Below are 26,278 nucleotides of genomic sequence, written 5' to 3'. Positions count from 1 at the left end.
CCTCCCTGGCAGCCTCTCACCTGATCCTGCTGACAACTCCCTTAACAAGCCCAAGACCACTCTCCTGAAGTTCAGTGTCTTTATCCTGCGACCTGCTTTCTTCACCTCCACTGGGACCTTATTCTCTGTCCTTCACTTTCCCTGCAGCCAAGGATTACATAAGCAATTCCATCCTAAAACAGTTCTACATTCTTCATGAGTAACACATCAAGTAAACCTCCTCTATCATGCCACCTGCATCAAAAAACAGACCCTATTGCATTCCCAAAATATCCATGACACAGAGCCACTTCTAAACACAGGAACTGTGACTAACAGTAATTCTGTGCATCACTAATACATTAGAAAATAACCTCATTTCTGGGGCAGTATTATCAGACAGCACATCATTGTATAAAACAGATTTAGACACACACGCATACCCTTGTTAGCAGGAAGTGTGTCTCATTTACTGGCCATCATCAAAGGGGTCCTCACCTTTACATCATGGACACAGAATAATCAACTGTTCCAAGAGATTTCCTAGCACTTCCTCACGTGGCCTCCCACACCATGTTGTCAAGTCCCTTCTCACACTCCAAGACAGAACTGGGTAGGTCATAACATTAACACTAAGGCCATAAAAGAAGGCAGCTTCTTCAAAGCTGTAATGACTTTCTGTGGACAGTTGCTGTGTTTACAGTACCTCCAGTCCCCAAAGCAGGACACCAGGTCAGCACAACACAGTGAGGTCGGAAACAAAATATGGCTATAAGCTTTGCGTAAAGGCAGCAAGCATAAAAACTAATTAGCCCATTTCATCCTTAAGTAAAAGGAAATTACCTGTGGAATTCCTTGTGAGGACATGACTGCTTGATTATAGAAAATACGGCCAAAATGGTCTCGATCTGGAAAAACTTCTGCTTGCCGAGGTAAGTTTGCTCCTCCTGAATCAACTACAGTGACAGAAAAAGGATATGCTGCTGTTCAAAGACATGCTAAAAGGTAAGCTGCTGGTAAAGTAGCTGCATGCTACTTAAGAGATACAGCAATCACTACCACTAACACTTGTTTGTATTTCTATGAATCTAGGTATATTAGTACATTCTTGTTTAAAAATAAAGAAAAATAGTAACACTCCCAACCGAAATAACATCCATACCAACAAAAAGCTGGCTGACTACAAAGCCCTCTCTCTTTACTGCACAGTGGAAATTACCTGAAGCAAGTACAGACATGGAAATTGAAAAGGTAAAATAATTTACTAAGTTTGAGTGATGAACAATGTCATAATATATGTGGATCATAATTCTCAAAGGTGAAATAACAATATTTAAATTTTGTCTAAAAGGCATACCTGTGTCCTACAGTTCCCCATTCCATAGGATCTTAAACCAGTAGAATCACACACAATTGCTGACCGGTAACTCGCTAAAAATTAAGATTTGTTTGAGCAGACAGAATCTGCTGGTAATTCGGACTGAAAAAAAATCATAGCTGTTTTCCAAGAAGCAAAGTTAAGTTTCTTTGTTTGTTTTTTTTTTTCTTTTTTGACTAAGATACAATTTCTCCTTCCCCTTGCCTTAAAGACTCTCTATGTTGCAGTCTGACGATACCACAAAGTCCCAACACACACTGTCCCTGTATCCACCCCCACCAATATTTACAACATTTATCCTAATCCTTGTCTCAGTATTCTTTGCATGTCTGGCCTATCAGCAGGGCAAGAAATTACAAACACTTATGCTGGCCAGGATCTATGTTTACCTTGATTTTTTAACTAGTACAAGCATCTCGACTGGCAAACAATTTAATGCCTCTCAGCTGCTAAGCAGAACAGCCCAGTCTACTTTTTAAATGGAGACAGCAGAATGGTATTTCTCCTCTGAGACTGATTTAAGCAAAACCACAGGAATACACACTCTCTTAAATAACTGTCAAATTTGGCTGAATTTGCCTAACGGGTTTTGAAGTTATTAGCCTATGAATCAAGAGTGACAGACTGACACTGGCAGAAAGCTCTTGTATTTGCACAAAACCCCACTAAGAAAATACTATCTGTATTACATGAGATACATCCAGCACTCTGATCTTAATCTTTAATAAAAGTACATATAAGTAAAACTTACATGAAGGTTTGACTAAATGCTGACTTAGTACACAAATTCAAAATGCAAAATAATTCAGTAACATTTCTGTTTCAGAAGTCATCCCAAATTGTAAAAATCTGTTAAGCCCAGCTATTACTGTCACTTTTGGCACCAAAACTTCTTTAATTTGATATGTTTTCCCATAGAGCTACATGCCCCACCAAAAGGCAAAGTAACTTTTTTAAAAAAAACTGTAATTAGAATTAAGACTGGACTGCTGCAGCATGACAGGAGAAAAGAGGAGAAGGAGAAAGAGAGAAGTGATACAGCAGCATAGTTTTATCTTTATCTTTTGAATAGAGCCCTCAGGCAGTGCAGAAGATAATTCTGAGAACCTTCAGCTAAAAGTTGCCACCAATCTGTAGAGGTAGCAGTACCAATGAAATCACATTAAAATATTTGCCTTTATAATACATACTTGGTTAATCAAACCTGAGGACACATCCATCTCAACAACTGTTATTTAAAGAAGTAGCATGTAATCTAGAGAACCTAAGCTTCTCCTAACAAAGAAGATTGGTTATTTCTGCAATGGGACTTACCCAAATATAGGCAAGGAAGGTGATTTTGCATGGCAATTTCTTGAGCACGTAAATGTTTCTTAACAGTGATGGGATAATAGGTACCACCTTTGACAGTTGCATCATTAGCAACAATTAAGCATTCCACCCTAAAAATAAAGTTTGTCACAGAAAAATATTTCTAATGAGTATGTTAGTTATGAACTGCAACATGCCAAAGGCCCTTGAAGCCCTCCTCACCTGCATCTCCTAAAATGCACATTGTAACAGCAGTCTCAGCACTATGATATCCTGTTCCATGGCCCCTTCACTCCCTAGCAATAATAATAATGCTGTATAACATCATATTTAATTTCAATAACAGTCTTGGAGTTACTTCTCCTGAGTGAAACTAATTCTTAGCTTAGAACAACACTCTGTATTTTGAAAACTGACTTACTGATGCACTGATCTAATTCCTTCATTGTACACAAAAAACTCTTGCGCATATTCTGCTACAAAAAGGAAAAAAAAATCATCACTCCTTCTTAGCTAATTCTGGGTTGACAGAAATTACACTCTAAAAATACTAATAGATGAATTCTGGAAACTAAACAAAATTATACCTTTATCCTTTTCATACCATAAATAAGGTAGATCACTGGTATCTCACCCAAATACTCGTCCAATGCCTGTGATAATGCCTCCTGCTGGTACCTCTTCATTACCATACAACTGGTAACCTGCGAACTGGGAGAATTCCAAGAAGGGAGACCTGAATAGTGACAAGTATAACACAATTGTAACAAAGAATCTTCCGTATTTGTCACTAAGTCTCACTTAAAAGCTTAAATTGTTAAAATCATGTATCTTTTTAAAATAAGGTACAAGTATTTCAAAGAACACTTCTGTAAAACTTCATCTGCGCTACTTTCCAGTGTTTACAGAAACTAAATAAAAAACCAGCCTGTTGCAGTATTTCCCTGCAAAATGAACTTTAAATGTTTTTTAAAAAACAAAATTACGTACCCAGGATCAATAAGCCTGTCAATTCTCTCCCTGGGTAACAGCTTTCCTCTTGACACATGAAGCTTCCGAGCTTTTTCTCCGCCTCCTATGATACAATTGTGAACTGTTAAATTATTATGGACACAGAGAGACAAATCACCACTTAGATTAAAACTGAGAGCGGAATCATGAAGTTCCCAGTTTTTGAAGTATGCATCTTAGTAATGAATACAATAAATAATGGTTTTCACTTCAAACAGATTTAAGGTATTGATAAAAATGCCTGCTTTTCAGAATCTACTTCATTTTCTCCCTCATTTTTTGTAGTTAGTCTTGAAGTAAACATTTTGATAAACATGGCTATCTGAAACTTTCTCTCATTGCTTGGCAGTGAACAGAAGGGTTGAAAACACAAACACACAGACAAGAGCCCAGCAATGAGAACCACAGAAAGTACAGTTCCGGAAAATGGGTTCATACTGGCTATGCTGAATCCATCCTTGAAAGACCCAACACAATCTGGTTTAATTTCCTTAAATCTCTCCAAAACTGTACACAGCAGTACATAGCATTTAACATCAAGTTTATCTTTGCTTCATCTGAACCCTTTACTCAACGCCATCCTAAATCATATCTCCTGTTCTCTGGAACTTTTCGTCATTCAATATATTTTAAATTTGTTGACACACCTCAACTTCTTTATAGGAACAGCTTATACAAACATTGCCTATGTAGACAGATCACTGATCCACCTCATCACTTTAAAATTCTCTCCCCCTTCCAAAATAAAGCAGGTGCTATTTTACTAGCATTTCTCCCAAGTCTTAAAGATTTGTCAGATAATCACCACTGAAACAGAGCTTTAAAGCCTACCTATCAAGCATCCTCCTTTACCTCCTTCCTGGATCACTACACACATCATTTCCTACCTGTTAGGCATGCCAGAAAGCCCACAATTTATTTCCAAGTCAGCCTGTTCATCATGTCTGTATATTCAGCCTCAGCCTAAATCTTGTAAATTCTTCAGGTACAAGTGTCTTAAGACGCAGCCTCTCACGTCCACCCACAGAACTCATATTCTTAGCCAAGTTCTTAACATTCCACATCATGGTAACTACATTTTCTCTGCCCTCCATCTTTCCTTTGCCATTTACACCCAGAGTGATGCTGCAAAAATGATTTTCCATCTTCTGATTTTTGTCACGTCTCTCCCTCTTCACACACTGATTGTAAATACTTGCTCTCTGGACCCCATAGCCACTCTACTCAAATTTTCTCTTCCAAGATCAAGATGTTTCCCCTTCTCTACATTAGTCTCCACTCCACAGGCTCTGAGAAGCAGGGTCCCCAGCAATGAAACAAATTTGAAAGCACTCAGTTTGAAGTATCTTCTTTAATTTCTCCTTTTTACAGTAATATCTATAAAAATTTCACTGTGACTGCTGATGTGCTTTGATTGCAGTCAGTCACGAAAACTAAAAGTATCTCAGCTGCTTCTTGGGCATTTCATCAGAAATCTCTCTGTTCTAAGTTATCAATGCCTGTAAATCATTTGGGACAGGGACCACCTTCCTGTTGCACAGGTGGGCATTAGTCAGTAGAATGCCACATGGGTCCACAAAAGAGCAAACCATTCATCACGAAGACACCAAGCCAGAGCTCATCCTCTGAAAGACAGCTCTCACAAAGAGAAAAACGTTTCACTTTTCCTTCAAAGGTATTCAGCATAAGCACCTAATTCTTCTCATATACTTGAATGACAGGCAGACATTGATGAATGTCAGTCCATGTCACTCAGAACAGTGTATTGACATCCTGGAAGATCTCCCTGAGACACAGAAAAGATGAGGGCCGTGTTCTTGTCCTGTTGCCATGTAACAGGCAAGAAACAGGAAAATGTGCAGGAGTGAAGACAGTTCATGAGCCACACAGGGAATTGCTGAACAGGCTCTACACCCATAAAAGGCAAAGGTAATCTATGGGTTCCAGCATTTCCTCAGGAAATCCTGGAATTTGTTTCATAGCAATTGAGAAAGAACACAGCACAAAATACTACTTGTTCTCTGCTCCAAAGCTGCACCAAATTGCATTGTTCTCTGCTCCAAATTGCATTCTATAAGAAGCAGTATATGAAGAGATAAACAGTATCAAGATGAATGCAAGAAGGGAAGAATTAAAGCTGTGTGCTCAAGCCCTAGCAGCACAGTTTAAACCATTTATAAACCATTTTATCATCTCCTTTAACTATAGTCAACTGCAATTAATTCTTAATTAAAAATCAGTCTTACAAGTCAGAAAGACGAAACACAGACATCAATCTTTTAAACTACTATAGACTTGCTTTTGTTTGCCAGTACACCTAGAGCTAGGGCTTTGAAAATCCTCTTTGCACATAAAGTGATTAACATGCAACTGGAAGAGAAACACATTTGCCAGACATACTTGTTAGAAATGCAGCAGTGGATGAAGCAAGGGAGTAGGTGAGGTGGAAAGTATATAAGTAAAAGCCTTTCATTAATAATCCCTCCTATTTAAAAAACACATTGCCATTAGAAATATACATTACTGTGATTATTAAGATCATAAGTGATTAAAAATTAATTTACTCTAAATATCCAGTTTTAACTATCTATTTACTTACTTATTGCCTCTCTGGCAATTAAATTAGTGTTCTGTTTGACTAAATCAGCTTTGCTTTCATTTATAGATTCTTCCAGTAATTAATGGATTTTCTTCCAGTAGCATATAGCTCTGATATTCAACTTGCAAACAAAAAATGTGCTAAAACACTGGATACTGTGGTAGATGAAGAAGTGCTAATGGCATGGGCATTTTTCTTAGCTAGCCTGAGTTATCTAAAAAACCCTCAACTTTGAACCATCTTACCTTGGACATTAACCTTTAAAGATTTTCAACTGACAGAAGATGGTAAATCTAGATTTAAAGAGATGAACAAAAATTTCAGTATGGCCTCTACAAGCCAGAAAAATGTGCTCTACCTAAATGAACTGATTAATAAAAGTATAGCCATAGAGGAAAAGAATCCAAACAACAAATCTGCTTTTTTTTACCAAACCAAATAAGTGTTCAAAAATCTAGACTATCATACTTACCTAACCTGATTTTTTCTGCTTGCTCTTGGAGTTCAGTTACCAGTGCTTTCATTCGTTCATAGTTTTCCTAGTAGGGAAGAATAAAATAGCATTTTAAACTTAACCAAGAGTGACACTCTTATGTTTCAACAAACAAACATACACAGTACAAGATTTATTTATCTTCCAAATTTCATTTTGCCTTATTAAATACTGGCATTGTGTTGTCTTTGAAGTATGAACAACTTTCTACCTAAGTACTGGTTTTACTCAAACATCCCATAGCATTTAATAAACTTGCTTCACAAAATCTCTCAAGTGCATTAGGATTGTAAAAGACTAGTTCCAAGTTTGATAAACCAAACCAGAACCAGTCATTACAGAGTTCAAGTGTTATTTTTCGGGTTTTGTTAATGTTTTGCTAGAGGCATGCTTGGTTTTAAAATCCAATTTTGTAAAAATGCATGAAGAGGATTCCAATAGCTGTCCCTCTTCTATCAAGAGATGAATGACCTTGACCAAACACTTCTGTGAATGCTTTTTACATTTGTGCTGTTTAGGTAGAAGGTGGAGATAAACCAAAACTTCCAAAAATGTACAGGTCTGGTCTTCTGGCCAATATCCCTCTTATAAAAACAAAGACCAAAAAAAGTGATCCAGTACTCAGCTCACCATTTCTATCAGAATTACCCCAAACTGTGTGCTCATTACTGTATTTACCATTTTTTAGGAATTAGAAAGTAGCAGTCAAGCTTAATTTGTGGTATTTTCTTTTTCAGATACACTATGAGCTATGTTAACTCTTAGAAAAGCATAACTGCAACAAAGCAACATAGCAACTGCTTCATACAAAAAAACACCCTACTGCCTCAGTTCTCATTTAGAAGATTAATTGAAGTCTGCTTTGACAGAAAATATGATCTGTTGACTCTATATTTGGATCTGAATACTCAGAATTAAGGTTTCTCCTAGAAGGAACAGGAGTTGCAGTTAAATTTCTTCAGCTCTGTCTTAGTCACTGAAAGGCATGAGGATTCAAAGCAGAAAGAAAATAAAAGCACGTACACAGGCACCTCACATCAGAGCCATTTGAACTGCACGGTAACACTCTCAAAAAATATGTTTCTCCCCCTTTGCAAATGCTACAAGCAGAACAAAAATACTCCACTGAAAGGTAAAAAGATACCAGCTGAAAACAGGTCTTAGCAATTTTTTCATCTGTATACACAGTTTTTTCAGCTGTATACACCATTAATACATACTGACAGCATTTAGAAGTCATCCAGCAAGATCAAGGTAATGCACTGAAACACCAAATCTAACTCTGGTGCCACTGCTGTCTCTTGAAAGGGCTCCCCATGTGGTAACCATGTGCCATCTGCAATCTGGCTCACAGCCTGCACAACTGCTAGCCAACACCTAACATGTCTCAAGAGACCAACCTCAGTTACCATGGTCATGAAAAATTGTGGATTTTTAAAGTTCACCTATTAAATAGGTGATTTACGCAATTCTGTAAGTATTTAAATATTTGCCTTGGTTAAATTCACTTAATTTTAATCTTTATCATTCATATCTTTCACCAGAAAAAAGCTTCATTATACTCTACAAAGGAAGAAGATGCATTGAAATCTTACTTCTGGCTTTCAATACACAAAGAAAAGGTTTGTCTCAGAACTAAATGTTATAGTTCTAGTAAGTGTTTGTGGGGTCTTCATTAATTAATGACAAAAAGGCCAATGAAATTACACAAATCTTTCTGGAAAGCGGCCCTTGCACCAGTAAGTTCTATAAAATTCTGCTGTTAAGATGAGGGCTCCTATGACCTTTAAAGAAAATTCAAGAGACTAAACTTACAGTGAAGATTCATGAGTGAATTCTACTACTGCTACACAGGTGAAGTGGCTGCAAGAGATAATCCTTGGAATCTTTATATAGATTTTCCTTTATTTTTCAGAAGTCAGACTTACTCATTTTTAAATTACATTTCTACCTGCCTGGTTAGAAAGACAGTTTACATTAGGAAGGCCAGCCTGTCTAGCTGAGTTCACAGGCTGAAAGGCAAACATTAGGTAAAGAAGGCAAGACCTTCATCAGCTACTGTTCTGTCTTCTTGTGTTTGCACTGTTACTCCCAGTATTGCTTTTATTTCAGATGGTTAAGTGCCTCACAGCAGGGACCTCAGGTCTTTGTGTCTGCAAGACACTACATGTATTTACAGTGCTCCATAAATTATTTCTACCAAATATTAACACTATTAGCTATTTTACTGGTTGAATGACGTACTAGATGTACCCAAGTGGGCTTGTCTAGCAGAGCTAGGCAAACTTTTCCTGTCTTGACATCCCATTGGAAACTACTGTCAAAATACAGTGACATTAAAAAAAAAAAAAAAAAAAAAAAAAAAAAAAAAAAAAGAAAAAGGTGTTTCACAAAAGTCACCAAGTCTTTCTTTTCTTTTGAGATCTAAAGGTACAAGTAAACAAATGCAAACCTAGTGACAGCTTAGTTGAGTAAGCACACATACCACACTGTTTTTTGATGGGTAGGCAATATATGAATATACACTAGTATATGTACATCTTTTGTATACACAAGCTTTGCATGTGTGTGTATATATATATTTATATATATATATATGCCAAAATGTCACAGAAGTTTCAGTCAGCTAACTCGCATGCCAAAATTTAGCTTCTGCAAAAGCAAGTGCAGAACTAAAGGAAACATTTCATTAAGAATACGTTATTGCTTCACTTGCTCTTTGCTATTTTAGGTGGCACAGATTCGAAAGCAATTTTGATTCACACCATAAGCTGTTCTCAGCCTAACTACAAGCACGACTTTCATGTTGAATAGCATTAAAAATAAAACCATTTACACCACCTATAAGTACTGTTTTCTTCGTGAAGACAACTGAAATTCTACCTATCCCTCCTCTTCCTCCAAAGATGATTCCTCCTGGTGGCGTCCTTGGGGCATGCCCATGACTGTCTTACCTCTTCCACCTGCCTTCAACTCAGGAATCAGTGCAAACACAACAAAATTTCAACCTTTTAAAACATCAGACACTCCCCTTAACAGCCTAGGAATTCCCTCGCCACAAATACGATATGGATTGGCTCTCTTCAACACCGAAAATAATAGTAAGACCTAGCATTAGGATTTAAAACAGAAAAATGTGTAAAAAAAAATAAATAAAGGAAGCAGACAATAGTTGAAACCCGTGCTCTTTACACACAGCCTGTATGTATTACAAACAAGTCCCGGAACCCAGAAATGAGAAGGGGGAGCAGGACGGCAGCCACCGCCCCTCGGGCCGCCTCCCCCGCACCGACAGCCAGGGCACGCCCACCCCCCTCTGCCGCGGTGTAAAGGCCACGGTGACACCGCTGTGGCACGGCCACCGGCAGCTGCATTTACACCCAAAGCCCCCGATGGGGTCTCGTCCTCCCGCCCGGCTCTCGGCCCCGCGCTCCCGCCGACCCGGGGAGCCGCCGGATGGCCGCGCCTCACGGGCGGGGCCCGGATCCGCTCCCAGCACCGGCAGCTCCGTCGGAATTGGGATGGGAGCGGACGGCGGCACCGCGGCCCGGCCAAGGGGCAGCCAGCCAGCCCGCCCGCCCTCCACTCCCGCAGCTCGGCACCGCTGCCCGGCCCTGGGAGCTTCCCCTCCGTGGCTTGCGGCACGTCAGGAGGAGGGAGCCTGACCCGCCCGGCCCGGCCTACCTGGTAGAGCGCGGAGCTCGCGTCGGGGCGGGAGCCCACCGCCGCCACCGCCTCACCATGGTAGCCACCGGTGAGGGGAGGGGAGGCTGCGGCGCCGCGCAGCAGCCGCCAGGCTCTCGGCAGTCGCCGGGGTCCCAGCAGTAGCATGGCTGCCGAGCGAGCAGGGCCGAGCCGAACCGGTCGCCCCAGGCCCGCCGCCACACCCCCCGCCGCAGCCAATGGGTAGAGCGAGGCCCCGGGCGGCGGGGCCTGGACGGGCTGGGTCGCCGGGGCCTGGCGAGCGTCCAGCGTTCCGGTCAGGGGATGGTGCCCACGCCCCGGTCCCGGTCCTTACGGTCCCGGTCCCCGGCCGGTCGTCGTGCGGACGTTCCCGTGGGAGTTAGAATCGGTAAAATGCAAAAGCCTTGCCCTGTCCAGTCCGGTGTCAGTGCATGGGAGCTGCGTGCTCCGTTCCATCCCCATGGCCCCAGGTTAAACACTGCTCAAGAACTCCCTTTGTTTACACCTCACCTTTCAGAGAGGATTGCACACAGTGCAACCCAAAAGCCTTTGCCATTCCCATTACTAGGAGAGCTTTGTCATTAACTACACCACTGTTAAGACAGTACAATAGTTGCATAAGATTTTTTAAAAACTCTCCATGGGGTGCTTTCTCGTTTTAAAGTGCTGCTGTTCCCCAGCACTCCAGTTTCGGTTTGTTCTGAAACAAGGGTATAGTATTTCTAATCATTCTATGATTCTATTTACTAAGATAACACTGGAAATCAGTTACGAAGAAGTTGACCTCCCATCGTAAAACCAACACCAGACAAGAACTCTCCTGAGGTAAAGCCAATATATTCCACCTGTTACCACCACACAAGCAGGACAGAACACACCCCAGCGCTGAAGACACAACTTCAGCCATTCATTTAGTCCATAACCTTCCTTTATCTTATGAACAAAACTGCAAGAAACTGACACACAGGTAATATAAAATAATTTATTAACATAAATTTACATACAGAATATGACTACACTTTCTTTTAAACAGAAAGCTTATATGCAGTAATAACAGAGTGTCGGACAACTCAAGCAAAGCATTTATTTATTCCTCATCTTTGTAAAAACACTGAACTAATAAGCATTGAGATTTCACCTATCTTTTCTTACATCCTTCACCATTATAAAACTCTCATATACAAAACAGAACACAAAGCTGTCCAAGTAAAACTTGTTCTTTAAAAAAAATCCTCTAACAAATCCTCTAACAAAGTGCATGTGATTTACTGCAGGGGAAAATACATAGCCCCAGTTAACAAGGTAGATAAGGCACCTTAAATAATGAAATCTGAATAATGAAATAGTTGTTAGGGGTGTTTTCCCCTTGTAGTATGAATCCAAGCTAAACCATACACAACTAAATGTAGAATGCTTATCACCTCAAAAAGTACTTAGGACTATTATTTTATAGTCATCCCCCACAAACTTATTTTTAGGCTCTATCAGTGCAAGTGACTTAAACATGCCACAGGTTTCAGAAACTAAACACTTTCATACATAAAATAATATTGACAAGATATGCAATACACAGAACTTGATGTATAGATTAATCTATTTCATAATGCTTACAAGACGACAATATTTAAGATAAACATTTCAAGTTAAATAGATTAGGCAAAGCACAAGATGCTGTCTGAACAGAAACTGGTCTTGGGGTTCAGGTTTTGGTGTTTTGGGTTTGTTTTGGTTTGGTTTGCTTTGTTTTGGTTTGTGGGAGGGGCTGGAGGGCTTGACAGTATGCTTTCAAGTAAACTGCTTCAGATGGACATGGTATCACCTTTTCTATCTCAGTAAAGTACTGCTAGTAACAACGCCTGACTGACAGGGCCCTGACCATGTAACAATCTGGAGTAACAGTAGCTTGACTGTGTGTTTTTCCTTACTGAAAAAATTTTGAAGGCTCCATGACAAGCTTTGCCAATAGCTTCTGAAAATGCAAATATTCTGAGACCTGAAGTATTTCAAAATTAACCAAATGCTTCTGTGAAAATACCTGCCAGTAAACGATTATCCAATCCAAAGCTGATGATGGGTTTCTTAAGAGCATAATACCATCAGTTTGACTTTCATAATAAATAATTTTGCAAAAGTGCCTGCTGCCATTAAGTAATAGGAGGAAAAATCAGACTCCTGAAATCTGTGCACTCATTTTTGTGTAATGAGTTTCAGAATAAATACTGAATCTTTCAGTGAACACCTGACTTTGAGATTGCATGAACCTTGACACCTCATCAAACCAGTCTTCTTGATGAGGCAAGGAAAAAAACTAGACTAAAATCTAAAGCTACACTAGCATTTTATAGCAAGTTACAGTACACGTAGACACAACATAATGAAAACCATACAAATTCAACTGCTTCAAAGTAGCTAATCCTCGAAGCAACCCTACTGTATAGTAACAGTTTAAATCCAGCCTATTTGTGCTATTTTGCACCAAGAAGTCAGTAGAGATAAAAACACCTGTATGAAAAAAAAAGGAAAATAAATTATATCTATGTCCTTGTTTTCATATTTAGATGGAAATCAGCATTTATAGTAGGAAACATTAACCACTTCCCACTCCAGTAGGACAGTTGCAAAGATTAACATTGTTTATCATATTTTAGTAAATTGTGGGGTATTTATTATTTTTCAATAAATTTTCAAGGAACTAAACCCGCTTGACTTCTCAGGGTAGACTATTTTAATATATCCAATTAAAAGCTCCTACAAAAATAAGTAATTTGGAGATGCTAATAAAAATACCTGCAGTGCTGAACCTATCCATGTATTTACTATACTACTTCCAGTAACTGCATCCTTATCTATACATAAAAAGGTTTCTTCTTCTTTCTAACATATTAACATAGCATACTTCACAAAAAGAAGTAAATACCTTGTATAACATTTTAAATAATCTATGCATTTAAATTCATTAATGCATTTAAACTGAAAGGGATACCTGTCACAAGATAAAGTATTTTTTCCTTGCACTTTCCTGAAAGCTAGTCATGCATCTATGATCAGCATCTAAAACAAGTGGAAATATACATCAGAAGCTGCTGGTCTGGTTCAGTAACAGCAATGTAGTAGTTCATATTATGTCAGTATTTCAGAAGTACCCAGGTTGCTTCATATTTATGTAATTTATTAACAACACCTTGGCTGAGAATAACTGTGGTGTAATGAAAATCAGAACAAAAACAACTTCTTCAAAACACTCCTTTTGTGTAGCATTATACTCTCTGATCTCAGGATTTTATAAAGCAAATTTGCTATTCTGAATCATCCACTTCCATAAAGATGTCACTGAAAAAATACTCAGAGATTCTCGTTGGCTCTTCTTCTTTCTCTTGACCTTTAGGACAAAGGGGTAGCTCCTCAGACGGCTCATTACTGGGAATCTAACAGGAAAAAAACAAGGCTGCTCTTAATGGTCTTAAACTGTTTATTCATGGGTGTGTATATATATATGTGTGTGTGCGTGTGCGTGTGTGTATATATACATATATATATCTGCACTTAAGCTTCCAGAGCTTACTTAAAAATGGAAAACATGCAGATGTATGTGCAGATAAAAAATTTAGTTCCATTACAAGTTTCCCAGACATGAATAAGTCAGGATTTATTCACTGAAGCAAATATCTCTCTCAAAACCCATACACAATATGCCCACCTACCCACTCCTGAAATAAATAATTCAGTTTTCTTCAGGTATCAAAACATGCGTGGGCACTCAAAAGTAAACACATACCGGCACTGCAGGATCAGCTACATTCTTACACTCCAGAGATGATGATGTGCTTGTAGAGGGAAGAGAACAAGATTCCCTGCCATCCTTAGTGGATGGAGCAGGTCTTTTTAGACTTCGGCTTGGAGTCACAAGCTGAGGTTTTTGGATCTTCCTTTTATTCCCTTTAGTATCTCCTGCAGATTTAGAACTACTTTTTTTGCAGATTAAGGATAAAAATCCCAATGGTTTTCGTCCGCACCTGTTCAAAACAAATAAAGTCAGGATGTTAAAGGATTGCTCCATGAAAGGAAAATGTAAATAGTACCACCGGAGTCCAACTAATTACACAGAAAACAAACACATAACTCTGAGATCTACAAGAATTCTAAGAAAAAAATACAGAAAGTCATTCTGAGAAGGCTTTTGTATTGTCGCATATTCTGGCACAAGAGCTTTTCAAAGAGTTATAGAGACTCTTCACAATCTTCAGCTCTCAGAACAAGAGCTCTCTGCTTGTTACTAAAGCAGAGCTTATAACAAGATACTAGATCTTCAGAAAGATTCCAAGAGGAATGAAGACATACTTCTAAAGAATGGAAAGAGCATCCTTCATGTAATCAATGGAAAAAGAAAACTGATTCCCAATGGTGTTGCCATGGTAGACAGTCTTAAACACCAGAAGGAAGATTTATCTGCTGCAGCCTATTAACAGCACCATACCTAGTACCAGTGAACTTATGGAAGTCACAGCAATGAGAGAGTTACAAAGCGTATCAACTTTACACGTTTAGAGTTTATAATTTAGAAAGTAAACTTTAAAGCAAGAGTTCCAGTATTAACACATCTTTACAGAACTGCTGTGAATGTCTCGTGTACAAATAACCAGTTTTAGTACTCAGAAAAGCATAATGAAAGACTAAACAACAGGATCGGGAAAGACTGGTGGAGCTGCACAACCATTAAGCACAAGAGCAAGAACTCAAACACTTTAAAACATAAGGCTTAGGTATAGGAATATTAAAAAAATCCACAGTCAGACAGATAGAGAAATATCCTCTGAGCTGTCATGGTTGAAACTCCTCTGGGGAAATGGCACATTTTAGGTTAGCCCTAAAAATCCTGAGTTCCATGTACTATATCAGTAACAAATCTTATTGGCAGAAAGACAAAAATCAAAACAAATGGATGGATGTATATACCCCAACATCAGACTGAGCTAAGGAAAACAACAATATCCTAAATCTGAATCATAACCAACAGATGTCTGCCTCATAAGAGGCATCTCTTAGTGTTTAAGTCAGGCATGTCAGAAGTGTCCCTTGATCAATTTGCTCAGATAATAAATAAATAATCAAAGTTTCAAAGCAGACAGTTTGATCCTTTCTATCTGCTGAGGAGGATAAATGCTGCAGCCTTTGGCCATGTAAGTCACAAACAATGGTACTGCTCCTTTTGTAATTCACTTGTTGAAAAAACAATATGAAAACCCCAAAGTAAAAAACAACTTTTTTTTTTTTTTTTTTTAACAGAAAAAGCAGCTAAAACATGATTGCATAAGTACCTGAGTAATGGAGTTTTTGAAGTTGATGCTAGGCTTCCAGTATGTTCCAAATGTTCAGATTCACGCACACACCCCTGCATGGCTTGGCCACTTACTACTTCTTTTCTATTAGAGGTCAATGTAGACATCACTTCTTCCTGTCTGGATGCTGAATTCTCAACTGTTGTTTTCCCTGGATCCTCCAAAGTCTCAATCTGGCTTCTACCAGCCCGTGGTGACACAGACTCAGGTATCAATACAGAGGTAAGTACCTTTTCCTTTGCTGAAGCCTCTGTTTTTTGAAAAGCAACCCCTGCAAAAGGATTGTGAGTCATTCATGAACTTCAGTTACTTCAGTGATAATACAACAGCCCACAAGACCCATGTGATGTGAAGATGTCTTGCACAATTACAAGAGAAAGGCTGAATTTTTGTTCATTTTTTTCTAATTTTCTGTTTTGAAGTCACCACCAAGAGTTAAAAGTTCACAATCTACTTTTAAAGTCTGTAAGATCTTACAGATGTTATAGGGCAAAGGTGGTATTTGTAACACATGCACTACCCCATCCATTCTCTATACATTATAGAACTTAGTAAAGTCCTTTATCTGTTCAAGCTTCCACAGTTTTCAAGTTTTTTTCAGGGCCAAAAAGTAGTTCCTCCAAACCCTTCACAGGCTCAGATACCCAAAGACTGTATTGTCAGCAATTCTGCTTCCCATCTTACCCTTCAGAGATGGATTAAGCTTTCAAACAACCACACTGTGCACTTACTTGTAAAAAGAAAAATATAAAATAAGGTAAAAATAAATTATTTTGGCAAAGTGTGTTTAAAATATCTTTGGTTATTCGTGCTTTTCAGCAGGTGGAAACATTTGCTTAAGAGGAGATACTATGTTACTCCAAGGATCACATTTCCCAAATAGGATAGCTACAGCAATGTTTTTAAAGCTATTATTAACAGCCAGTTATGTACTCTGGTACACTTAGTTTATAGCACAACATGGAATGGTGGTATTAAGGTATTACTTGGAAAATTTCTTTGTATTTTTATGTTAGATAGCCTCAGGCAGGACTATTTAGCACAGCAACACCACTGTGATTATGCATTTACATTCATTATACTTCATTTTACAAGTTAAAGTTTACCTACCAGAAGCTGTCATTGGGGCATTTGTGGATTTAGCTGAATAACCCTGTATTTAAAAGAGAAAAAAGGAGTTATTTCTCTCAATACAAAAGAGATAATCAAAGTGGATAAAATTTTATCAGGTATGTTCAGTTTTAAGAACAGGAGTCATACAGAAGACTAACTCATCTTCAGTTCAATATCATCCATCACTTAAGGTGTTCTCATGACAAATGACTCAAGACAAGGATGTCAAGATGAGAGGTTGAAGAAGGAAGAGGAGTTATCCAGTCCTTCCAGGAAAAGCTCTCTGAATCATGTGGGGAATTATCACCCATTCCCTCACCCAGACACATTAAAAAATCTTAAGCCTACTCACAAAAATTTATAGTGCTCACTGCCACAACTTGGTCATACTCTCAGAGCACAGAGGAAAACATGCTACTAGTGGGTTTATTTGCAACTTTTTCTTTTAAATATTTGCTATGTTAAAAAATGCTATTTTGGAACATATCTAACAACTTCTTTATGTAACAGACACCATGAAGAATCATAACACTGTTCAGTGAACCTGGACAGTCTGCCAGTCATGCAGTACACACCCAGTTTCCCTTCCTGTAATGTCATTGTAGGAAGGCTGTGGTGAATGAACCAAGTCTGCCTACTAGGAAGCCTAATAAAAAAACCCTAAAGCCCACATATTCTCAGCAAATTTAATACAAAAGCAACAGCCCAAAACTTGCTGCACAGTTCAAAATACAAAAACAATCTATAGGTGTTTCTATGTTTAAGCAGCAGTTTTATAATCTGATGATCCCTTCCCAGTTGATAAAGGGAACTAGGGAAAAGAAAGGAGACCCATGGGTTGAAATGAAAACAGCTTTAATAAAATAGTAATAAAGAACTACTATTACTCCCAACATGAAATACAAAGGTACACTCAGTGGTTGCAAGCTGTGTGCTCCCAGCAGTGAATGCCCAAAGTCAAACACTGCAAGCCCCACACCTCCAGTGAGCAGGTGATGGTCACAACAAATGCAAGAGTAGGCCCTGGATACAGAATGATGGATGATGCCCTCAGGGATGGCAGCCACTGAAGAAAACCCAGCAAACTTATACATTTATAAGTGAGTTATGTTTACAGTACGGAATACTGTTGGTCAGCTTGAGTCAGCTGTCCTGGGTTTCACTCCTCCTACTCCTAGCTAGCTCAAAACTGGTAAAAACCTTGAACCCTATGGAAATCCCCATACCGTGACTGGACACAAAAGTGTCTCATCGACTGTTCTCACAGAATGAAGTGCAGCTTCTCTGAAGAGAAAATTTATTCTATAATTATGTCCCAGTTAAACCAGGACAAGGTGTTGATTTTTCTTTTAAATTGTACAGGCAGTAACTCCATTAAGTGACAAATATAATTAAAATGCTCTTCTTGAGCATTTTAGATGTTATATTTATGTGTTATATGGATCTATACTATGCACAAATACCCATGAAATTAGCATCTCACCTTATAAGTGGTCTCCAAGTTATCTTCAACTACAACAGCAGATGGAGCTTTCTTGGCAGGAGAGAAATCATCTTTTTCAAGCTCAGCAGCTGACCTTTTTTGAGTTGTCTGCAAATCTGGGATGGGCTCTACTGATACACTCCGTAGTTGTGTGGTTTCCATACTGCTGTTTAAAGGTGCAGCAGCTGCAGTTGTAGAGGATGCCATGCTATTTATATAAAAAAGTCATTATTGTGACTGTACAAGAAGACAAAACTCACTTTGTGTAAGTATTATGTCTGGAAATTATACATTGATCTAAGGTAATATTCTTGCTTAATGTCCATATTAACTTCAAACATTCTATTTACTACCAAAGAAATATTTTGTTACACTATCATGAGTTAGGTAATAGAGTTTTTCCAGTCACAGTTGAATCTAATTACTGTTCTGTTTGAAGTCCACTTAATATTTTCATAAAATGTAAAAATATGACAACCGACTAAATACCCTAGAAAATTCTAAAATATAGTATCATTTACAGGAACAGTTGAATCTTCACCCTCACCCCTCACACCATTCCACCTCCTACTCATCCCAGTATAATTTCAAAAGACAGCAAAACATCCAGGAAAGCAGTAGAAACTAGGGATACAGAGGTTAAAGCAGTAAGGGAACAGTGAAAGAGAAGATGTACCCTAACTTGGCTTGTCAGCAATTCTATCGTGTGTAGGTCATATTGTCTTGACAAAATTAAAGTCCTAGCCTTTCAGTAACTAAGGGAATAACAATAACATCTGATGTTACAGGGCAAGGTCTTTCACAATCATGTGGAAACGCGTCACATCTCTTTATGATCTTAAGATTTACATTAATAAAGTAAAAGGGTTTTTTATAACTTTGCAACACTTCCCATTCTTCAGAATATCATTTTCCTTTGATGCTTAGTTTTTTCAATCACAATGTTGCAATAACACTTTTGTTACGTTGCATTGAGGACTCCTCCTTAAAAAACAAACTCAAACTCTTTGTATCCCAGTACTGCAACCCAGCTGTTATTCTGCTGAGCAATTATATTGTTTTCTTTTTCAGCTCTTCTGCCTTTTGAACATGGCACAAACTCAAGACAGTGGTATCTGAATTTATGACCATAAATATGACTTTATGTTCATCATGATCTTCAGAAGACCACCTGCACTAAGAATCTGTAAAAAAGATTATCAAAGTGCTACTTTACAAAACTGTTAAAAGTACTGCAAAAATACCAATATAGTTAGATTTTTCATTTCAGTTACTTTTCATTCTAAGTGTTCATGGCAGAATAGACTCGGGTTTGACAAATGACCTCCTAAAAAGTTGTATGTGCTTTAAAGGCCAAATCAGAATTAAAGCTGACACCAAAATCCCAGCTAACTAAAACACTAACTTTAAACCAGTGATGAGATCTTTCTGAAATCTCATTATAGCCCTTTCCACTTTCTTAATTCTCAGGCCAGTCTGCCAAAATTACTTCCTCTTATATTTTGTCTTTTGAGAAGTTCTAATCTGTAATGCACAGGGAACAAAGGGAACAATCAAGTTGTACAAAAACGTGTTTCACTTTGCTTAGAAATAAAGCATTTACCTCTCCACTTCGGTCACACTTGTTTCACTTGCATTTATTGGGCTGATAAGTATTGGGGCTGGCAGTAATGGCTCAGAATTTTGTTCCAGTAAACCAGATGCACCAAAATGTTTTGAGTCAGTTGGGATTTCCACCAATGTCAAAATAAATGTCTGTTCCTCCTTTGGACAGCTATGATCCTCATTCACTGCTGTAATTTTTTCAGGGAAATAAATAACAAAAATCTATTAATTCAAGTTTGAAATTGCACTGTTCTCTTCATGCTCTCTCTAACCTGAGTAATTAAATTTTAGGCACTCATTTCTCCAGGGAAAAATGCACTGGGAATATCCTTGAGACAATATGCTTACTTTCTTCTTATATGAGACACGCATCATTACCCCCTGAAGTCTGTTCATTGCAGCAGAGTCCTGATTAACATTCAGAACAAAAACTAAAAATGCCTAGTAATGGAGCTTTATAAATGGGTGTTCTAGCATTAAAGAACAATTGCACTTTAATTAAATTTGTCTGATAGTGGCCAAATTGTTTTCAGTCTTTAATTACAACTGTCAGCTCTCACTGCCTAATTAATATTGTCAGGTATTAAGAGTTAGTTTTCAAGTGACAGGGGTCTGCTGTTTTGACAGTAAACACAATGCTTTTTCCCCTCTCTGCAGACTTGCAGACGGGGACCTAAGAAGTAGTCTTGAATACTTGAATAAATGAAAAATATAAATAATGTAGTTAACAGATAGACATCAACAGGTAGCTGCCAACTGGAACCTGTTAAAATGAACTGAAGGAGAGAACATTTGTAAAACTTCAAGAGGGTAAACAACAGTGCTGCTCTCACTCTTGATGATGTAAAGCCTCTCTTACTCCAACCGCACTCACGTTGGTTCTTCTAATTAAAGATGATTTAAGATGTTCTGTCCTGAGATCCTTGCAATAACAGAGTGTAACAACAGATTCCTTAAAAAACAGTACTAGCCTTATATTTTACACATGCTCAGGAGTTACAGCTGTGGGCTGTGGTTTCCATGTAGAGCAAGTATTCCGGGCTTCTGAAGCAGTGATTTTCCCAGACCTTAGCAAGTACTAATTCCAAACCAGTGCCATTACAATCTGTTATAGGGAAAAGCAGCCATCAGCTTCATACCTTTTGTCACATCTAATAAGTGAGGAGCTAATTGCTGACTCGCTACAGCTAAAGAGAGAAGTCTGGTTGTCTTTGTACTTTTTCTCCCCCTTCTTCTCCCTTCTCCCCTGTGCCACACTTGTACATCCCTCTTACTCACATAACTCGGACACTGGCACTAACTTGACAACTTCATGAGCCTCTCCAGAGCACTAAGCCAGTGGAAAACTGCACAGGTTGTCTCCCTCTGTCATGTCAAATGAGTCAGAGGCTCAAGAGGAGCTCTAAAAACTGTTAAGCCTAAGACAAGGTAAGCAGCAGGAGCTCACAGCAGGGAGGAGAGATCAAGAAGTTTCCCTTCTACTGATACTTAAACTCAATAAAGTGCCATTAAAGAAGTTCTCAAGTCTAGTTTGTGTTAATGAAACGTAATAAGAGGCTAGGGAGGGGAATGGCACTGTGCTGTGGGTCATTATTTTTTGCTATAAAATTGATTCAGCATGTCCATGAAAAACATTTGAAGTTTTTTTAATTCATCTTTGCATAACTGCAAGGTCCACAAGTGTGAGCTTCTGCTAACTTAGAATATTAACACATTGTACCTGGGGTCTCTTCTGTGCTGCTTACACACTGCTGCTGAGAATCTTGAGAGCAAGCTTCCTTCTAGAAATAACACATATGAAATAAAACAAGTTAATAAATTTGAGAAATAACTCTAGAAAACAGGGAAGAATGAAAGTATGTCAATTGCTGAAGAGCCAAAAAAATCTAATGACATCACAATAACTGTATTTTATCAGCTTTTAATCCTAACTTGAAGGCTATTAGCCTGACACGGACAACAAACACTTGAGCAACATAAAATTTATATGCAGCTCAATATTTGTATTAATGGTTTGTCAAAAAAAAATTATACTTTCTACAGCACAGCTCTGTCAGAGATGACTCACATTATAAATTGCTCAGTGGCACTAAGAACACAAATTCCCCCAGCTGTTACAAAACTACTGAGTGCCAAGGAAAAATGCCAAGCTCTGCAACTCATCTATCCTTTCCTTTTTATGGCAGAAACGCTGCCAGAAATACTCCACTGCACACTGTCTCTTTTCACACTCTCTGCCAGTCCTGTAAGAACCAAATCATTCTTGTACTTTGTTCTAATATGACATTAGTCTTGACACAATGGGTTGCACTAGGGCAACAAGCTACTACCCAGCAGCTGTTCCTCTTTGTCTGCATGTACATCTTGGGCAACATCAGGAAACCTGAGAGAACTGAGAATTAATCTTTCTCTCAAGAAGAAATAAGGTACTTTTGTTTATACTAGAACAGGAATGACACAAACCACTGCAAAGAAATGTGTGTGAAAGACATACTGTTTTATGTTTATATACATATAAACTCTTATATACATATAAAACTCTTAGCTGGGTTTTGAAATCAATGGTAAAGAGCATAATGAGGGATGAAATTTGTATTAAACAAACCAAATGAAGGTGACAATGAAAATACTGTGTCTGCCCAACACTGACATTTGAAATTAATTTCAAATTAAACATAAACAGCAGTAAGAGGTCAAACTGAATGAGTACATGAATTGTAGGTAACTTCTTGCATCAAAACTGTTTAAAATTGCTCAAAATTTTGTTAATACATTTATCACTTACTGCTGAAATGTTAAAAGCTGCAGCTTGCAAATAGGAAGGTTATCTGATAGTTCTATTGCAAAGGCATAACCAAAGTTTCATTCACCAGCTACAGCACCAGGTCTAAAATGGGTGAGTATATCTGAACTGAAAATCTTTTCCTTCACAGACTTTCAGAAACTAGGTGCTTCTGGTCTGTAATACAATTAAGTTACTTACCTGAGTAAAGTTGGTTGTGCTTATATTGTACTCAGGAGGACAAGGATTTTGCTCAGAAAGTCCATCCACAGAACATGGGACCTCTAGTCCAAGGTGGCACTTTTCAGGTTTTGGTGATGTAGTTACAGGTCTTACATGTTCTGAATTTTCCCAAGCATCTCTCATCTCTTTTTCTGTTCTGCAAGGTATTTTAAATTAATTTAATTTGAAACCAGTTTAAGATACCCTGTACACGGCGTATATTCTGTATGATTATTTATTTAATATGAAGCTTACATTGTTACAGAGACACGGGGCACCTGTTTAAAAACTACACCACTCTATTAAACAAAATGCATAATCTTCAAACAGATCATCAGAAATTATTTCAGGAAAAAGCCTCCCTAACACCACTAATTGAGACTTTACTTCTAAAAGCATGTCAAGTTCATTAACACTTCCTAATTGATCAACTCCTTTACCATTTCCTTTCATAAGCAGTTTCACGGTAGACAATTAAAGCAGCATGGTGATCATTAAGCTCTGAAATAGCTCTAACACAAGTTAATGTTCTATCTCCAAAACCTGTAAGAACTTACACAAGAGAAAAACCTTAAAACAGAAGTCTAAACTGTATGCTTATGGGCACGAATACACACCTGTAACCACACGATTTCCACCATAGGCACATACTACCTATCAACTTCAGATGCATATTTTGAGACTTTAGAAACAAAATCAGTATTAACTCATGATTCTTCTTACCTTTCAGTGTTGTCTGTTTGCTTGAAGAGTTCCACACTTCTAGTTGGAAAATCATGAAGAACTGAAGAATCACCTACAGCTGGTTTTAGCTGTTCTTGTTCCACATTCTGCATTTCTACAGTACCTCTTAGAGACTCTAAGATCATAAAAATTAAAATAATAGTCTGTGTGCATATTATTTCTTAAATATAAGCTTTTGTATATTTTGTATATGTGTACATATAAACACTACAAAATTATTAAGCTTTGTCATGTACACACACATGCAGAACAATTGAAATACATACATATATCTCATATTCCCTTTGTTATGTTGTATATTTTGCCAGTGATATGAAGATAATTAAGAGTTTGAAGACCACCTTTTTTTGTAAATGCTTTAAGAATACCAAAACAATTCTGTAAACCTCCCCTTCTGGTTTTAATAGAAGTAGTAGTAGAAAGTACACTGTAGAGTACTGTAGCTCTGTAATCAGCAGTCCAGTACTTTAAGGGTGATGTAATATGCCCTGCATTACAATGGTGATGCATGAACATGAACAGAAGGTGAAGATAACTTTCAGCTTAAGTTTCATTTCATATAGAGAAGTGAATACATCAGAAAAGACCATTTTCTGAACCCCAAGATAAGAAACAGACTTACTGCTTTCAACTTGCTCTAATTGTTCTACAGGAACATTTGTATTAAGTGACTTCTGAATTACAATTTCATGGGACTGCAATCCTCCTAAGTCTGGCTCAGGCTGCATGAGTTTGCCTCTTGTTGGTCTTGTACTGTTCACCATAGGCAAAGAGCTATCACTGCAAGAAAAAGGGAAAAATACCATCAATATAGTTCTTGATTTATGACAGCTGTGAGATAAAATGACTATTTCTAACAAGGACCACTGCAGAGCAAAAAGATGGAGTGGGTGAGATGATGAAGAGCTGAAATACTTTCTGTAGCTAGCAGAGAAGAAAGAAGGCTATTTGGCAGAACTAAAAATAAATTATCATCTGGGAATCGGAACAGGCAGATAAACTGCAGACTAAGATGTTGCCTATCTGCAGAACAAAATTATTTGTGAATTATTTTGGTTGGGAGGGACCTTAAAGAAACCCCTTTGCCATGGGCAGGGACACCCTCCACCAGAACAGACTGCTGCAAGCCCTATCCAACCCAGACCTGAACCCCTCCAGGGATGGGACATCCACAACTTCTCTGGGCAACCTGGGCCAGTGTCCCATCACCCTCACAGGAAAGAATTTCTTCCCAAAACCCAATCCAAATCTCCCCTCTTGAAATATTTATAAAACATGAGATTAGAAAGGTAACACTGATCACATGGTAGTTATATAACATGGTAGTTATCACATGGTTAGTAATATAATGAAAGAACTAATAGACTTAAAAGCAACTGACAAGTTAAATAATCTGTCAAATAATACAATGTGATGACCAATAGATACTTTCTGAAAAGGTTTTCCATCAAGCTATTTCAACATTCACAACTGCTTGACCAGAATTTAGAAAAAAAGCCATATCAATAGAAGATCAATAAGTTCCTTGACATCCCCTTGGTCTCAATCTCTGGTCTACATCCCACTGCAGCAGTGACACTGAAGCAATTTGCTTTGGCCTGATTAGCTGTAAAGTATCTTGGGAAAAGAAGCTTGGAAACTATCAGTGATCCATAACAATTAAGTTTGAATATGCTTTCCCCCTCCCACCCCTCTACAAGGGTAAACTTAAGCAGTGAAAAACATTTCACAGAAGTCAAAAGAAAGAGACAAGAGAAGTTTTACCAATTACATAAGCTGAGAAACGTTCACTAAGGCAAGACTGCCTGCAATACAATAAAAATGTCAGAAATAACCTAGCAAAAGTAAGACCTCTCTCCCCAGAGAAAATGAAGTAGTGAGTTAACCTGTTATCTGAAGCATTTTTCTCAAAATATTCTTCAGCACCTATTCTTGTGCCAGCACTTTGATCCTTTACATTAATGTTGCTTCCGTCCTCAGAAGGGCCCATTTCCTTCGTAGAAGTGTCTGAAGAAAGTAAATACTGACTAGAAGTTCTATTTTGGATGGAGTAGGTGTGGGATACAATGCTATTCACCATGTTCAACTCATCTTGAGTTGGTAACTTGTCTGTCCATTCTGGTTAGGAAAATAAACAGAGCAGAAAAGCTTAATTCAGAAGACTCACATTGGGCATGTACATAAGGATATTTTACAGATGTCCAACTTTAAAACTCATTTAACAATTCTTTGGATATGCAAAACCTAGCTAAATGCAGTCCTAAGATCACGTTTGACAATATGCATTCAACTAAATAAAGCAGAGAAATTCTAAACAAAGGTCTACAAAAAACTAAATCCAGGTAATTTCAGGTTGTAGCTAATTAGGTAGAAAAAGATATGCTTCCAGATAAAGGCTAAAAAAGATCACTAATAGTTACAATTTAAATCTGATTCCTTTATTTTGTCCAATTTATGTGACCAGATTAAATCAAACATATCTAAGCAGGTATCAGAAACATCTTTCTAGCACAGTGATGCAATTGGCAGTATCCAGCA

General features: G+C 38.1%; 2 protein-coding genes across 3 annotated transcripts in view; both read right to left on the bottom strand.

Annotated features, from left to right (window-relative positions):
• Positions 1 to 10,627, bottom strand: part of MCCC2 (methylcrotonoyl-CoA carboxylase 2) — a 34,929-nt gene extending 24,302 nt beyond the window's left edge. Inside the window, exons 1-6 of one of the 2 annotated variants that reach the window (XM_030467105.1) lie at positions 10,456 to 10,627; positions 6,751 to 6,817; positions 3,659 to 3,743; positions 3,303 to 3,404; positions 2,672 to 2,799; positions 823 to 935 (exon numbers count right to left, since the gene is read on the bottom strand). In XM_030467105.1, the coding sequence (XP_030322965.1) occupies positions 823 to 935; positions 2,672 to 2,799; positions 3,303 to 3,404; positions 3,659 to 3,743; positions 6,751 to 6,817; positions 10,456 to 10,602 (642 nt within the window). In that variant the 5' untranslated portion in view covers positions 10,603 to 10,627. The remainder of the gene's footprint in view (positions 1 to 822; positions 936 to 2,671; positions 2,800 to 3,302; positions 3,405 to 3,658; positions 3,744 to 6,750; positions 6,818 to 10,455) is intronic. The other variant, XM_030467106.1, reaches the window with a different exon arrangement.
• Positions 10,628 to 11,423: 796 nt separating this feature from the next.
• BDP1 (B double prime 1, subunit of RNA polymerase III transcription initiation factor IIIB) overlaps positions 11,424 to 26,278 on the bottom strand; it is a 50,948-nt gene continuing 36,093 nt past the window's right edge. Inside the window, exons 32-42 of the mRNA XM_030466749.1 lie at positions 25,627 to 25,858; positions 24,363 to 24,520; positions 23,720 to 23,855; positions 22,976 to 23,153; positions 21,713 to 21,773; positions 19,991 to 20,180; positions 18,388 to 18,595; positions 16,902 to 16,944; positions 15,771 to 16,062; positions 14,231 to 14,468; positions 11,424 to 13,880 (exon numbers count right to left, since the gene is read on the bottom strand). Of these exons, the coding sequence (XP_030322609.1) occupies positions 13,752 to 13,880; positions 14,231 to 14,468; positions 15,771 to 16,062; positions 16,902 to 16,944; positions 18,388 to 18,595; positions 19,991 to 20,180; positions 21,713 to 21,773; positions 22,976 to 23,153; positions 23,720 to 23,855; positions 24,363 to 24,520; positions 25,627 to 25,858 (1,865 nt within the window). The 3' untranslated portion in view covers positions 11,424 to 13,751. The remainder of the gene's footprint in view (positions 13,881 to 14,230; positions 14,469 to 15,770; positions 16,063 to 16,901; positions 16,945 to 18,387; positions 18,596 to 19,990; positions 20,181 to 21,712; positions 21,774 to 22,975; positions 23,154 to 23,719; positions 23,856 to 24,362; positions 24,521 to 25,626; positions 25,859 to 26,278) is intronic.

Source organism: Calypte anna, chromosome Z (assembly GCF_003957555.1).
Source record: "Calypte anna isolate BGI_N300 chromosome Z, bCalAnn1_v1.p, whole genome shotgun sequence".
NCBI classification, from domain to species: domain Eukaryota; kingdom Metazoa; phylum Chordata; class Aves; order Apodiformes; family Trochilidae; genus Calypte; species Calypte anna.
This window is presented reverse-complemented; position numbering and strand designations above follow the sequence as displayed.